Consider the following 14,925-nt stretch of genomic DNA (forward strand, 5'->3'; position numbering starts at 1 on the left):
TTGAACCTTTTGGGCGGCTCTCTCGATACCTTGGATTGGTTCGCTGACCCTGGAAGAAATAGGTACTTGGCCTTCTCCACTTGAAGGTTGAGTAATACTTTGGATGGCTGCCATGAGTCTTTGATTCTCTACTTCCAGTTGATCTTTCTTGGTCAACACCTCATCATACCGTTGTACCAATGTAGCCACTGTTTGTTGAGCATCATGCTTGACAACCTCATGAGTCTGCTTACCCAGTTGAACTTTGGTGATCCGATAATCAGCTGCTTGCATTTCTTCAACTGGTTTATCTGATATTGGTTCAGCAATTTCTGCCACTCTCATCCGATTTTCATCAACGGTCACCCTTGAAACTGTCTTTGCCCTCGTAACAGCTTTAGGTTTTGATTGTTTCAACTGTTGGTAGTCAAAGGGATCAGGTGAGATCACTTGCTTCTTCCTCTTTGCAGTGAAGGAACTGAGCCATGGAGGTAAAGCCATTAACTCTGATTCTGGGATAGAGGGAGAAGCAGTTTTTGTTTGAATAACTGTGGTGACCTTGGGAGAAGTGTCCGTCTGGATAGCCACCATAGTCTGCTGAGTGACGACAGGATGTGATGAAGATGTCATGAACTCATCAAAACAGGTCATAGAAGTATCAATATCAGACACAGGTACATATGAAGGATCTTCCGAAAAGATATTCAACAAATTTTCCTGAGGATGGCCTTGAGATGGTTCTGCTGCTGAAAGTGGAAGGACGTTTTGTGGAGATTCTGAAACTGAAGGGGCATATTGATAGCTCACATCTATCATAGGAGGAAACATGGGTACCTCAATAGGAAGTGAAGAAAGAGAATTATGTGGGGACTCTGTAGAAAGCGACTGAGGAGCATTATCAGATTGAGTTTCTTCCTCTGAAGCTTCAGGATCAATCACATGAATTTCCAACTGTGGCTTCTCCTTGCCTTGAACTTTTATTTCCTGAGGAGGAAGCACCATTGCACGGCTGACTCGCAATTTAATCCTCGTACTAGAAGAGGATGCACCTTTTTGTTGTCTAGTTGAATTTCAGACTTCCGCCCAAGAGGACCTGTAGAATCATCTTCTTTCCCAACCTGAATCTTAATGAGCTTGACACCATTATTCTTAAGCCAGATATTGGTATTGGCAAGAACTGACTGAAATCTATCCAAGATAGAAGTGCCTTCCTTATGGGACCAGTGGATAGAAGGAAGTGGAGCCTCATCAACATTCTGATTGACAAACTCAGGATCAAGAATGTTGCCATCATCAATCATACCTTGTGGCACGTTCACGAGGTTTAGATCCACAATTTGTTCTGCAGTGAGTCGGTAGTAATCCATCTTGCGAATCTCCTTTTCGGTACGGAGATCAACCCAGATATCTTCTATCCGGTGTACATGGATGAAGGTCTTCTTGATTTTCTCCTTCATGCCTCGGTAATCAAAATCAGCTCTAGGTTTGAATCTTTTGAGTCTAATTTCCTGCAACTCAGTCTCCATAGCCCTGGCCTTGATTGAAGTCATTAGAGAATATTGACCAATCTTCAATGGGTTGTTGGAAGAAATACCCATGCCAACCTTGTGCTTAACTGATTGATGTGTATGCACAACCATGATCTGCCTTCCCAATTCCATGAGAATAATCTTATCTGTTGGGTATCGTGGGAGCATGTAAGGCTGCCTGCCATAGCATCCAACTCTCATGTAGGTAAAAGTTGGAAATTGGAGAAACAAACAACCATATTCTTTCACCTTTTCCCATGCTTCATCTGAGACTCTTTTGTTCTTCAGGTTCTTGTCAAATTGACACAAATAATGACCAAAGAAAGCGTCCTGAACCCTTCTGAAATGAGACCTACTTGATCTTAGAGGCAATTGATCATAGTATTCCCAAACCGGTACAAGCATGCGGTCACCCTTGGTGGAAAGACCTGGGAAATGTCTAAGTGACGCAGCAATATACATGAGATATGAATTCATGTAGAAGGTGAAGGTAGTAGAGATGACTGCAAGTTGCTCACACAAAGCATCACTGATGATCTCACCCCAATAGATGTGCTGAGACTGCCTTATTAACATAATAAATTGGTACATCCAAGGTTCAAAAACATTGGAATGCTCCAATCCCATCATACGGCTAAGAAGAGTAATAGTATCACCGATCTCATTCTTGAAATCAGATCGATATAACTTTGCCCATCTGGTAAGCGCAGTGCGAGGTTCATGAATCCATTTGTTGATATGACGCTTACAGTCTTTCTCCTTTTGGCAAAGTATCCAGCTGCACTTTGCTTGGAGATCTCTATATAAATGGTTTCAGAAGGTATTTTGAAAACCCTCTCTATAGCTTCTGCATCCAGGCGAATGATCACTTCTCCATCATCATTTTTAATAACTCATGTCTCTTTGTCAAAATGATGAGCACATGCTAGAATAAATTCCGGTTCTAGGGCAGCAACTAGAAAGGATGTGGCATGATGGATATGGCTGTCCGGCAACCGTTGCATATCACCCTCCTTCGGATCTTCAATCCTTTGTATGAATTCGGACATGTCAACATGCCCTATCTCAGTATCCTTGATATGATCAAGGGAGGAGGAAATCTGTGACTGCGGAACTTCATTTTGGTATTTATCATACCTGTATTTCATCTTTTTTGGAGTGGGAGATGATGATACATCTGTCATCTGGAAACAACTGGGAATGTTGCAATGTAAATCCAAGAGTATCAAGGCAACATCAAAGTCAGTATCTTTAGACATTTTCACTCCTCCAAATGGGAAAGTTCAACTTTCGTATTTTGGCTTTGTGAGAGGAAATATAAGAGGTGGAAAAATAAGCTTTTGACTTATTTCGGGTTTTGAAACATGTTTTGCAAGTACACAAGAGGGAAGTACAAACATGCAATCGGGTTTTAAATTCCGAATGCAATTATACTTGCAAAACACGAAGCATGAATAAATGGAAGGAGAATGAATTTTCAGTTTGGAAGTTGGGAAGAACACATTTGCAATTGGTTTTCTAAATCCAAATGCAAACTTATTTACAAACTGAAAATCGAAGGAATGGACGAAAAAAAGGTATTTAGGCATGCGGGAAATGACGAAGATGATAAGTACGGATGAGGGAATTGGAAGCGGATAGGTAAAAATGAATTTCGGGAAGATCACTTGGAACTTTGTCATGCCAAAATGGGAAGAACTTTCAACTTGCAATCCGGATTTCAAAACCCTAAATTGGGAAGAACTTGATTTTTTCGTCATTGAAACTTGATTTTTGGACTAAAGAAGGTTAAGTCTTTGTCCAAAAAGGGAAGAACACATTTTGAGGTAGAACTTTTCACACTTGCAGATTTCTTTGCAAATTAGGAAGATTGCAAATTGGGAAGAACACATCTTTCTTGTTTTGAAACTTGATCTTTTGGATCAAAGAAGGTTAAGTCTTTGTCCAAAAAAAAGGGAAGAAACAAATTTTCCTCTTACTTGCAATCGGGTTTTAAATTCCGAATGCAAGTAAAGAAGGAGAATTTCCAAAGGGGAAGAACAACTTTTACTTTACAAATTTCTTTGTAAAATGGGGAATTTCCTCTCATAAACCCAATATGAACATGAACAAAACTAAAACTAAACAAGGAAATGCAAGGAAAGAAATAAAAAGGAAATACAAAAAATAAAAATTACCTTGCAAGGTTGAGAAGAGATCCGAACTTGGAGAATCAACCCAACATGGAAGATGATGCCCTTTAAATAGATTTTACACAAAGGATGAAACTTAGCCACGCATGGTGACCAAAGAAAAACCGATTTGCTACAAAAATGCCATGAAAAATGCCAAGGAAGTAGTTCGAAAATGATTTGATTCATCATTAAATACAAGAGAAAGCAAAAACGATTTAGGATTGAAAGCATACCTTGAATGAGAAAGGTGCGAAACTTGCAAAAAACGTGACTGGTTTTTAGGGCCCTTTTGGCAAATCGATTACCAAAAATACGCATAAAATAGCTTGAATGAAGTTTGGAATCCAACGCATTTATGATTGAATCAAAAACGCCTTAGGAATGGGTAGATTTGAACCTCCAAACCATGGCAAATGGCATGAATGCAAGATTCAGAAAAAAACGTTGAAGAAGACAAATGGCAAAAATCAGTTTGATAGATGCGTAGAACAAGGGTTTGAATCCTTCAAAGTTGCAGCAAATCCACATTTGGAAGGAATCCCTATCTTTCCTCCAAAAAATTCGAACCCAAATCAGTTTGCAAAGGCATGAGAGAAATTTTGGGTTTTAGGAATGAAACAAGAAGTTTTCAAAATGTTCATATTTTTGCCTCTAAGGCAAATTTCGGGTTTTAGAAAAGGAATTAAAAGTTAAATTACTTGTAATAGGGAAATAGAATTCCCTTTACAAGTGATTTTACTTAAAACATGCAAAGGGATTTTAAAATCCCATTTACAAGTTCTATTTAAAAAAAAATAAAAAAATAACTTTAAGTCATAAAAACATGTAAAGGGGTTTTAAAAACCCATTTACAAGTTTTACAAAACACTTAAAAGTCATTCTACTAGTAAAGGGGGTTTTAAAACCCTTTTTACCAGTTTTCCAAAAAAAACTTGCAATTGGAGAAAAATTCCCCTACAAGACTAAAAGCTTCAAGGGGGTTTTGAAAAACAAATTACCAGTTACTAGTAATCATCGAAAAATTCCCCTACATTGAAGCAAAAACATAGCAAATGGACTCAAAACGTGACGAAATTCAAAACGTAGCTTGGGGATGGATCAACGATCGATCCAGTCCAAGGATGGGGCGAATTTCTGCCTCGGGAAATGTGCCATAGAGTAAATTTTTTCATTTTTTAACAAAAATTTCCATGTGATAGTTCAATTTTTGAAATAAAAAATTGAGGACAACAAGAAATAATGAAGAATTTCACTCTTTCAATGGGTGCTGATGGTGAAAGGGTGTGTCTCTTGCCAAGGGGCATACATGAGGAAGAGGTGTGACCTCTCCCTCACATTGAGAGATATAAAGGGAAGGAATCAAAGGCATCTAGTGACATCACCATTGATGTGATCAAATCAGAACTATTATTAAGTTACATGCAGTAACATCCTTGTTCTTGGTGGTATGCATGGGGATGTGCTTAATATGTATGCTTAATATATGCAGCCTGATAATATTCTTATGCAGAATTTAATAGTAATATTAATATAGACTGCAATATGTATGACAGTCATAATATACATCAATAGCACAAAGTGATATTGCCATTACTTTGTCCTAAGTCATAAATCTATTCTAATCCTTCTATTCCCCAAGGGAGATGGGTGCTGCTACGGAGGGGCAGAGTAAAACCACTTCAATAGAAAGCCCCAAGGGTGAAAGGACTCCTCCTGAAATCTGGGCTGCGGGCCCCAAGGGTGAATGGACTGAGTTTTGGTAGTCTGGGCTACATTAAGGAGGTGGTGTCAAGCGCCCTAGGCAGCCAAGCCCTCTTTTGGGAATGGGGTCAGATTGGTTTGGGTTTAGGCATGGTTTTAATGGCATCATAAGTTATATTACAAAGAATTAGTTAGTTATGCTCAATTAATAGTGATAAAAGGTAGTAACATAGATGTTGCTCTTGGGAATTGACAGTGTATAAATAGGGGACATTACAGCAGCTTGTGGGGACAATAACCTCCATGAGATTCAACTACTTGCAGGGGTGAAACATCTCCAAAGGGTGGCAAGAGAGATTTCAGATCAGGGATCTCCATTGTGCATCAAGGTTTGGGAGTTTTTGTTGCAAAATCTGAGTGAGCTACCTGCTTGTGTGGCCGTACCATTTCTAGGTAGAAGAAGTTCAAATGAATACCGATTTAGTATCATCTTTTGTTTAGTTTATTATCAACAACATCATACCAGTGTGTAGAAGGCTTTACAGCAGAGGCATTTGGATCAGTTGTTTTGAGTTTATCTGATGCTGGCTGAGTGAGGTGCTTGTGTGCCTAGCCGACCCCATTTGCAGCACTTTGGAGGGTCATTTCCAGGCCAAACTCCATTTTTAGTTGCTATCCTTTAGCAGAATCACTTCACCAACACACACAATCAGTAAACAAGGGTTGCAACAGTCATTAAGAGTTGAATACACATAAATCAGACCTATAATAGGCCGTACCAGCCGAGGATTGTGGAATTTCTAAACAGCCCCAACTCAAGGGCTAGTCACAGTGTATATTAGCCAACACAAGAGCCTATATCAGACCTTTATGTGGTAGCAGATTGGAGAAGAAGACTGATTTTTATGCTACTGTAATTTATTTTCTTAGTAAGCTTCTTGGTTGTGTGCTTACTCTCAAATCAGCCTGTTAACTAACTTAATACAAGGAACTACCGGGTATGTGTGTTTGTGATTTGAAAGATTCTTATTTGTAATAGCATCTTTGTCTTATAAACTAGTGAAATAGTTTACAGCAGCAACCTGATTGAAATTGTAAGCTTGGCTGTAATCTCTTAATAATTTTCAGTTTGCTTCCTTACTTGCAAAGCTATTCAATTGTTCTTTCTCTGAAAACTGCAAACTCAAATCAAAACGCATTTCTGCAACTTCTGTCTAGTTCTGAAAGACCACCAAAAACACAGGATGATATAGTTTACTAAACTAAAATTAACAGGCAGGTTGCAGTGACAGTGTTCCACCTGGGGTGGGACATTACAATTTGACCCTCTTGATGATAGAAACTTACTTATAAAGAGGTAATAATGTGTAGTGACAAAAAGAAACAAAAGTAGCAAGGGGATCCATCCACTTAACTCAAACTGGATAAGAAATTGATGTACCTTGGCTACTTGAAAAGATAGTCAATGCATAAAAGGATCCATTTGGTGGATGATATTGGAGGATATAAACTATAGCAACGAATGCTGTGTTATGCTTCTAATGAAAACTTGCTATTCATGCTGGAAATTTTGTGTATCTAAAATCAGAAATTTTTGAAATCTGTCAAAAGAAATTGAATTTGAATTCTGTAATCTGCTGCTAACTACATGGAGTAAAGGAAGAGTTAATAAACAGGGAAGCATAATGCCATAGATTTGACAAGAAAGACAATAAGATTTCAATGTGTCATGGTGTGGGTATAAGTCTAGGATACAAGAAAAGGCTCAGGAATAGATACACAGTTGTCTACAAATTGATAGCTAGGAATGGGGCATTGGCAATTGCCTAGATGGGAACAAGAAATAAACTAGGAGGTTTGATTTCAACTTTCTCATCTACTACTTCTTTCAATAAGAAGACAAATATTATGTAGCTTTTGATAAAAACCTGTTGATTTGCCCTTCATATCTGTTTGAACAATTCAATACCCAATCTTCTGCAAATCAAGGTGGATTATACATAAAAAATTATCTGCAGATGGTAAATGGCTTTTCAATTGGAAAATAAAATAATGTTTGCTTCAAATAGACTTTCATGTGGGGAAAAGTGAGATGGATGATTTAGTGGCAGTCAAAAATGTTATTGGAGTTGGATTTTTTGAACGACTCTCAAAGAGCACAGACATGTGGAAGCTGGTCAATGGGTGTTGAGTGGCATCCACTCTAAAAGTTAAAAAAAGAAAAGGAGTCCTGCTTTTACTGCATATAAGTATTACCCAAGTTTTCTTATATCCTCAACAGTGGTAATATTGGTCAGTGTGCTTCTTTTAAACATTTCTGACTCCAGTGGTCTCTAGCCTAAGCAAACAATTTGATTCTTAGTCATAGGATTTTAACATGCCTTGTAGCACAATGGTTTTTCCTCTGAACATGATACATTTAGTATCTTCGTTTAAAGAGGCTTGGGATACTAGTAAGTTGAGAAAATTGTTCACTTCATTTTTGTTTGATTCAAGGTCTTGAGTAGCTAGATTACTAGTTACATACTAAATGCAGGTAATGGCAGATTAGTTAGGCATTTAAACCAGCCAGTAGCAGGTACAGGTTGGATGTAGCTCCTGGTTTTATGACAACAAATAAATGCATATGCATAAATCTTCTCGTGGCATATGCTCTGTCATGAGATTTGGGTTTGTAGAAGGGTAATGGTTAGTTTCTTGTTTGAAGGTTTTTAATTGTGTTTTAATGATGAATTGTTTTGGAATTCCATTTCCTAATTTTTTTGATCTTTACTGTGACAGAATATAGCAGAACTTCTTCATCTCAATGTTCCAATGGCAATGAAGGTAGCCTTTGATGGCATAAAAGATTCAACTGCCAAAACAAGAGACACTGCCATAGAGGATGTGGGAAGTTTTGAGAAGGTTGAACTGTCAGTATTACTGTGTGATAATGATTTCATTCGTGAATTGAACAAAGAGTGGCGTGATATGGACTGTACTACTGATGTTATTTCAATGTCTCAGCACATTCCTGGATGCCAACTTCCTGTTGTAAGGCCTTATCTTTCAGTATCATGTCCTTGTATATGCGGTCATCATGATTTTTGAAGATCACTAATTACGTTATATTATTGTGTGACAGCTAAAGTTGGGGGATATTGCTATCTCTGTAGATGCAGCTGCCAAGCAGGCAGTAGAAAGAGGCCACAGTCTTCTTGATGAAATACGAATCTTGATGGTAAACTTGTTTATATTGTTGATTATCAATATGCTGCTGATTCAGATATTGACTCTTCATTTTGAAGGTCCTAGACTTGCAATCTTATCCTTATATGTATTCATATCTGCTTTATATTTTAAATGCTGGGTCTAGGTACATGGGATGCTGCATCTTTTAGGATATAACAATGAAAGAAGCAAGGAGGCTCAAAAAGAGATGGAGAAGGAGAAAGACATTATTCTGAAATGCCTGGGGTGGAAAGGGATAGGCTCAATGCATATTACTAATGAAAGTCTTGAAGACTGCAGGTTACCACACAAGTCAGAAAAAGAAAATGTAAGCTCATCAGTAATTAATGGTAATGGTTGGCAACTTTCTTGTCAGCATTTTCAGATTTTTTTCTCAAGTTTTGATTAAGAATTGACAATTACAAAATTACCAAGGGAATTGGCAGTTTGATGGTTGGGCAGATCAAGATATTAAGACTGAGAAAGAAAAAATCATGCGATCTTACAAGCCCAAATTTAAATATCTGTTCTGTGATATGGATGGTAAGATGCCTATCTATTTTACATACATTTGTCTAGGCATTAATTCATTCACCTATGTTTGAAGAATTTTGATAAGAGCAAATAAGTTAAATTCCCTGTTTTTTTTCTCTAGTTAGTGATTGCAGTTACTTAAGATGTTTTTGTCTTTTATAAATTATGTCTTTCTTGGAGCAGGCACGTTATTGAATAGCAAAAGCTTAGTAAGTCCAAGGACAGCAGAAGCTCTTAGAGAGGCAAATTCAAGGGGAGTGAAAATCATTATTGCTACAGGCAAGGTGCACACGCATGGGTTACCCTATAATACATCTCACGCACTTAGAATATCTCATATACAAAATCTGTATGAATTCTGATGCATGTTTGATCTGTTATTACCTTCACGGGTGTCTTAGAGAACCATTCTTTTTCAAACATATTTTTCAGTTGTAAATATGCTTTCTCAGATTATTCAGACATTCTACTTTTGTTTGTTCAACAGGCACGTCCTGCTGCAATGAGTGCTCTACAATTGGTAGATTTAGCTGGAGAAGATGGTATTATTTCAAAAAGTTCTCCTGGGGTTTTCTTACAGGTTGAGTACATTATCTCAGGAAATGTGTTTTTCCATTAATTCTTTCAATATGCGCACCTTGAAACAGATTTGAATTTAATAACAGGGTACTGATAGGTGAACTTGAACGTATGATATGGGAAGGAAACATTGTACCTGTCATACTGTGGAAAAAACTAACATTTTGAATCCTAATTTTGTCTTTATTTGTGTATGCTATATCTTACTGAAATTTGACTATACAAATAAAATGAGTTTTACTGTTTCATAGTATGGTTATTTTTGTCATTGTTGGAAGCTAGTGACTGTCTATCATATATATGAATTCATGATGGGGCAAGTATGAGGTCAGTTTGTATGTTGGAAATGGCACTGAAAAAAATCCCTTTCAATTTCTTTTAAGCATCTTGCTTGAGTAGAAGTGGAAAGCCTCTAATTCACTTTAGAAAATTTTGATGTCTGTGCCATTGTTAGCAGTAGCACACACTGATATGAAATTTGATAGAAAACTATGGTGCACCAAGGATCAGTAATGGGTTTGAGAAAAGTGGTAAATTGTTTTCTTGGAATAAGGTTGACTAAAGTCCTGTGCAGCTGAAAACTTGAGTAGACACCTGGTGCCAATGACATGAAATCAGCGTATAGAAGCAAATAACGGTGGAAATGGAAAAGGAAACTCTAATAGGAGAAAACCAATCAATTCCTTTTCCTCTGCATGTTTTTATGGTTTTGTTGCTCTTTTTGACATGATGTTTTTCTTTTTATATTTTACATATCAGGCTGGGAATTTTATCATTTATTGGTCTGATAATTTGAAAACTTTTGTGTGTTGGTTGTTGGGTTAGAATTGGAAGGAAAAAAGGAATTAAAACTGGTCAAAACTTCCTCAGAATTTTCTCAAGTTGGATAGAAACTAACTTGACTGCAATGAGGTTATTAGCATTACTTGTATGAATTCTTTTATTTATATACGATGTGCCATGCTTTTCATATTTCATATCTTATTTTAACTCAACATGCATATGAATACTTATATCATGGTAATGGTTCTTGTTGTAATTAGTGTTTTAGTTGATGTTATGGTACTTAATGACTATTCGCATTGATGCAACCTTCAGCGAGGAAGTATTGAGTTTATAGGACTATGCAAAAACATTAATTGTGACCAGATACCAAGTACTCCTAATATAATATTTTACCATTACTGTTATTATAACCTATTCATCTTTTTCATCCATCATCCCTTTCTTCTATCCATTGTTATATGTTGGCTGTCTACTCCATTTTTCTTAGCCTTCAACATCCATGAATTCATAGTTGTTTTTTCCTCTCATTTAATTGAAAAGTAAATAAAATTCCTTCACTTTCTTGGATTGTTTGTGCCACCTTTTACATCATCACTTTTGTTGTATCATGCTTTCTGTCTTGAAGAAAGCATGGGCAATGCATAATTAACAAACCAAGAGCTAGATCTAATCTGAAGCAAGATATGTTGCAGCATCCTGGAGTCCATAGACTGTGATCACTGATAACTGTTAAATAAACCTGGGAAACCTGCTAATATGAGGGTGTGTTGTATGTGCAATTGTAAATTATTGACTGCTGTCTCTAAAATATAATAGTTTTTTAAGAAAGACAATTGTTATTCTAATTGCCCGAAATAGTTTTGTTGTAATTAAATCTTTATTTAGAATTAAGACCTTTCATATATACTGTAACGGGATCATTATTAAATTCTTTTTCATGTTGACACAGAATATTTGATATTGTTTTGCATAAAAATGATATGTTGTATAAAAAGTAACGAATGGACAGGAATCAATAAATCCTAAGAATCTGTATGCACCCTGAATGTTGAGCAAGTGCACAACATATAAATAGTATACATAATGTACGTGGCATCTATTATCTGAACCTTCTAACATGTTCTGCACGTCCTTGAACATAAGCAATATCTTGAGGTAATAGTATTTGGTATTAATCTATGTTCCATCAAGTTTCTGGAATAGGGACAGCAAGGGATGGGGGAATATGTTTTTGGGACGGGTTTTTTTGAAGCCATTTTTGGGGACGGCAGGGGACAACAAAGGGAATGGCTATATAAAAAATGGGTAAAATTTCAGAAATATAAAATTTTCATATGATAACATTAATAAGGCATTTGCCATATTGACGTATACATTATAAAATCCTTAATTCACACTGTCATGTCCCCATCAATAAGGGAAATTACAGCCATATAAATAAGGTCACAGCCATAAACTCAGGTGAGCAGGGCCGACCAAGAAAGAAGATAATAAAATAATTGCATTTCAATAAAGGAGGCCAACTTGGATTAATTTCGTTGAGGAGATGACCTAGGGTTTTTATAAGTCAAATGCATCAATATAGAAAGGGCGATCACTATATAATTAAGGTCGACCATGATAAGGAGAGTTAAAAATAAATTTATATAACTAGCATATATATCTTTAAGAAATCTATATAAACGGATAAATATCTTTCAAAATCATATATTGGAAGTTTTAATTTGTTATTTGTCATTTGATATTTGTCATTATTTTTTTTCTTTGAATTTTTTTATATAAGTAGTAATTTTTTTCCTTTTTTTTTTTCCATGTATACGAACTTGTAAACCAATTTGAAATAATTATATTTATATTTAAATATCTATTTATATAGAGTTAATCTAAATTTATTTATTCCTATATAAAAAAATAAAATTAATAATTATATAGATAAAATAACAAAAAATAATATAAAATGAAAAAAATTAGAAAATAATAATGAAAAATAACAAATTAAAAGTTTTTTTTTTAAAATCGAAAATATATATTCTTTAAATGCGAAGGAGACACTTTTGTTGAGAAGGAAAATACTAATAATATTAGCATAATAATGCATTATAATAATAACATAATTTTAAAATAAATTAATAATTATATGGAGATTTTGTTTTTAGAAATAAATATTATAAGACAAACTCTAGTATAAATGTAAATCTAAATAGAGGTAACACTAAGTTAACCCTAAACCTATATATATTATATAATGGTAGACTTAGAATTAGTGTTAATTTCAGGGTTACGGTTACAATTACAGTTAGTGTTAATGTTGGGGCCACAAATAATGTTAGGGTTAGTATTATAGTTGGGGTTGATGTTAGAAATATAGTTATAACTCTAATAACATAAGAAATTGTGATATATATTTAGGTTTATTTGTGAACCCTAACAATATAGATTAATGTAGTATGGTTTAAGGTTTAGGGTTCGTGTTAGAGTTAAGATTATTAACATTAGATATAAAAATATAAGGCTAGTGATATGGTTTAATTATATTTAAACTATTATAAGAGTTAAATTATTTTTAATTTTATAGATCTAAATCTAATATTATAACTAATAGATATATTAATAATATATATTTTATATTTATTTATTTATATATATTATACTATTTTAATATTGAATATTACGAACATAATAATAAGTTTATAATTAATAAATTTATTATAAAATTATATTAAATATTATTATTATATCAATATTATATGATTTTTTTTTTTGATCAGTAAAAGGTTTTTGAATTTATTATATCCAGGTTTTGAAATTGGCTCGAACCAAGTGGGGCTACAACCAGGGAGCCACCTCCCAAATTACGAAACACCACAATGCAAGGACCTCTCAATAGGTTGCCTGTTCATATCTTTTGCTTAGCTCCACACTTGTCATGTGATCCAAGCATCAAATTAAGGGTACCCTTATTCATTGCTCTCTTCTCCCTCTTCCCTTCACTTCTTGCCAACCTTCCTCCTGCACAGTTTCCCCTTGAGACTCCATAGTTGATTCCCTTGCTGTAGCCTTATTCCCCCCCACTCCATTGTGTGAGCTCGCATGACTACCATTTGTATCTACTGCAAATCTGTACCCTGAGTGATGGTTGTCCTTGTTGCTTGTCATCAATCCCTTTGTGGTTTTAGAGATTGAAGGATCTGCACTCTGCATATCCTTATTGGCTTTGTTGGTTTCCTTTCTCATAGCATCTAGACACTCCTTTTCCTTATCAATTTTTTTAGCTTTCTTTTCTTTGTACTTTTTCTGAATGTTAGCCACTTCCTTCTCCTTTGAATAATGGTGGGGGGAAACCTCTCTCCACCAAGTAGCCTTTTTGTTTGTTTTCTGCTTGGTACATATAGTTGTCATATGCCCTGTTATCTTCTAATCCTAAATGGGATACCTTTGTAATCTAGCATATGCACCCAAATCCCCTTCTCAGATTTCAAAGCTAAATCTATAGGAGGAGCCTTTGTCAAATCCATTTCTACTAAGGCATGTGCATAGGTGGTATGCATATACTCTAGGGACCCCTCATCCACCCCCAAATATTTACCCAATGTATTTCCTTTAGGTTTAAAGAAAGATTCAAACCAAAATCGTAATGACAAATTTGGAAGTCTAACCCAAATCGGTATCCTACCAAATGATTCAGTAGTTGGGTTAAATGCTGGATACCATGGTTTCAACAAGAGTGTGTCTTTCTCCTCCTAGCTCTAGAGATACTTGCAAAGGATTTTGTTCCTATCCTCTAGGACATCAAACAACACCATAGAAATCCATGGGCACTTGGATAGATTATCTACACATTCCCCACCAAAATGGGGCTCCATAACTCTGTCATCCACTTGTGTAGTTCTCTCAGACTCGGCCAAAAATCTTGAAACCTCCCTATCAAAGCCATCTCAGCAAAATATTGTTCATTCTCATACACTTCTTTGGCTGTCTTAGCATTTAGACTCACTGTTGGTCTTTTTGTTGTTGGTTCACTCCAAGAAAAGGGCAAACTAGCACATTTGGAGCCCCCATGCCAACTGACTCCAGCCCTCAAATTCCTCCACTTACTCTCTTGCTCCATATTCTTTTGCGAAATGTGACACACCTTCCTCCAATCAAAGAAGCCACTATTGTGAAGGGGGCCACAATGATTACCATTCGTCTGCATAGAACCGCCCTTGAGAGTATAAAACCTTGCTACAAAAAACTCATGCTAACTTTGCCCTAAACCTCATGAGGAATCTTGAATTGTAGAAAATGAACCAGCAAAAGGTTATCACCATTTTTGATGGACAACTCCGTAGTAGCTCAAATCTACAAAAACCCTAGAAGCCAGAAAGAACCTCAACATTGTCCCACCCATTAAAGATACATTATTATATGATTATTATTATTATTATATTTGT

At 35.7% G+C, this 14,925-nt stretch overlaps 1 protein-coding gene across 4 annotated transcripts in view; it reads left to right on the forward strand.

Annotated features, from left to right (window-relative positions):
* The window catches only part of LOC131043753 (endoribonuclease YBEY, chloroplastic), a 178,448-nt gene that overhangs the window by 59,778 nt on the left and 103,745 nt on the right, over positions 1-14,925 (forward strand). For all 4 annotated transcript variants that reach the window (XM_057976986.2, XM_057977010.2, XM_057977016.2 and 1 more), the window contains exons 2-7: positions 8,165-8,416; positions 8,508-8,603; positions 8,739-8,921; positions 9,040-9,136; positions 9,311-9,411; positions 9,615-9,707. In XM_057976986.2, the coding sequence (XP_057832969.2) occupies positions 8,165-8,416; positions 8,508-8,603; positions 8,739-8,921; positions 9,040-9,136; positions 9,311-9,411; positions 9,615-9,707 (822 nt within the window). The remainder of the gene's footprint in view (positions 1-8,164; positions 8,417-8,507; positions 8,604-8,738; positions 8,922-9,039; positions 9,137-9,310; positions 9,412-9,614; positions 9,708-14,925) is intronic.

The sequence above is a fragment of the Cryptomeria japonica genome, chromosome 6 (assembly GCF_030272615.1).
Source record: "Cryptomeria japonica chromosome 6, Sugi_1.0, whole genome shotgun sequence".
NCBI classification, from domain to species: Eukaryota; Viridiplantae; Streptophyta; class Pinopsida; order Cupressales; family Cupressaceae; genus Cryptomeria; species Cryptomeria japonica.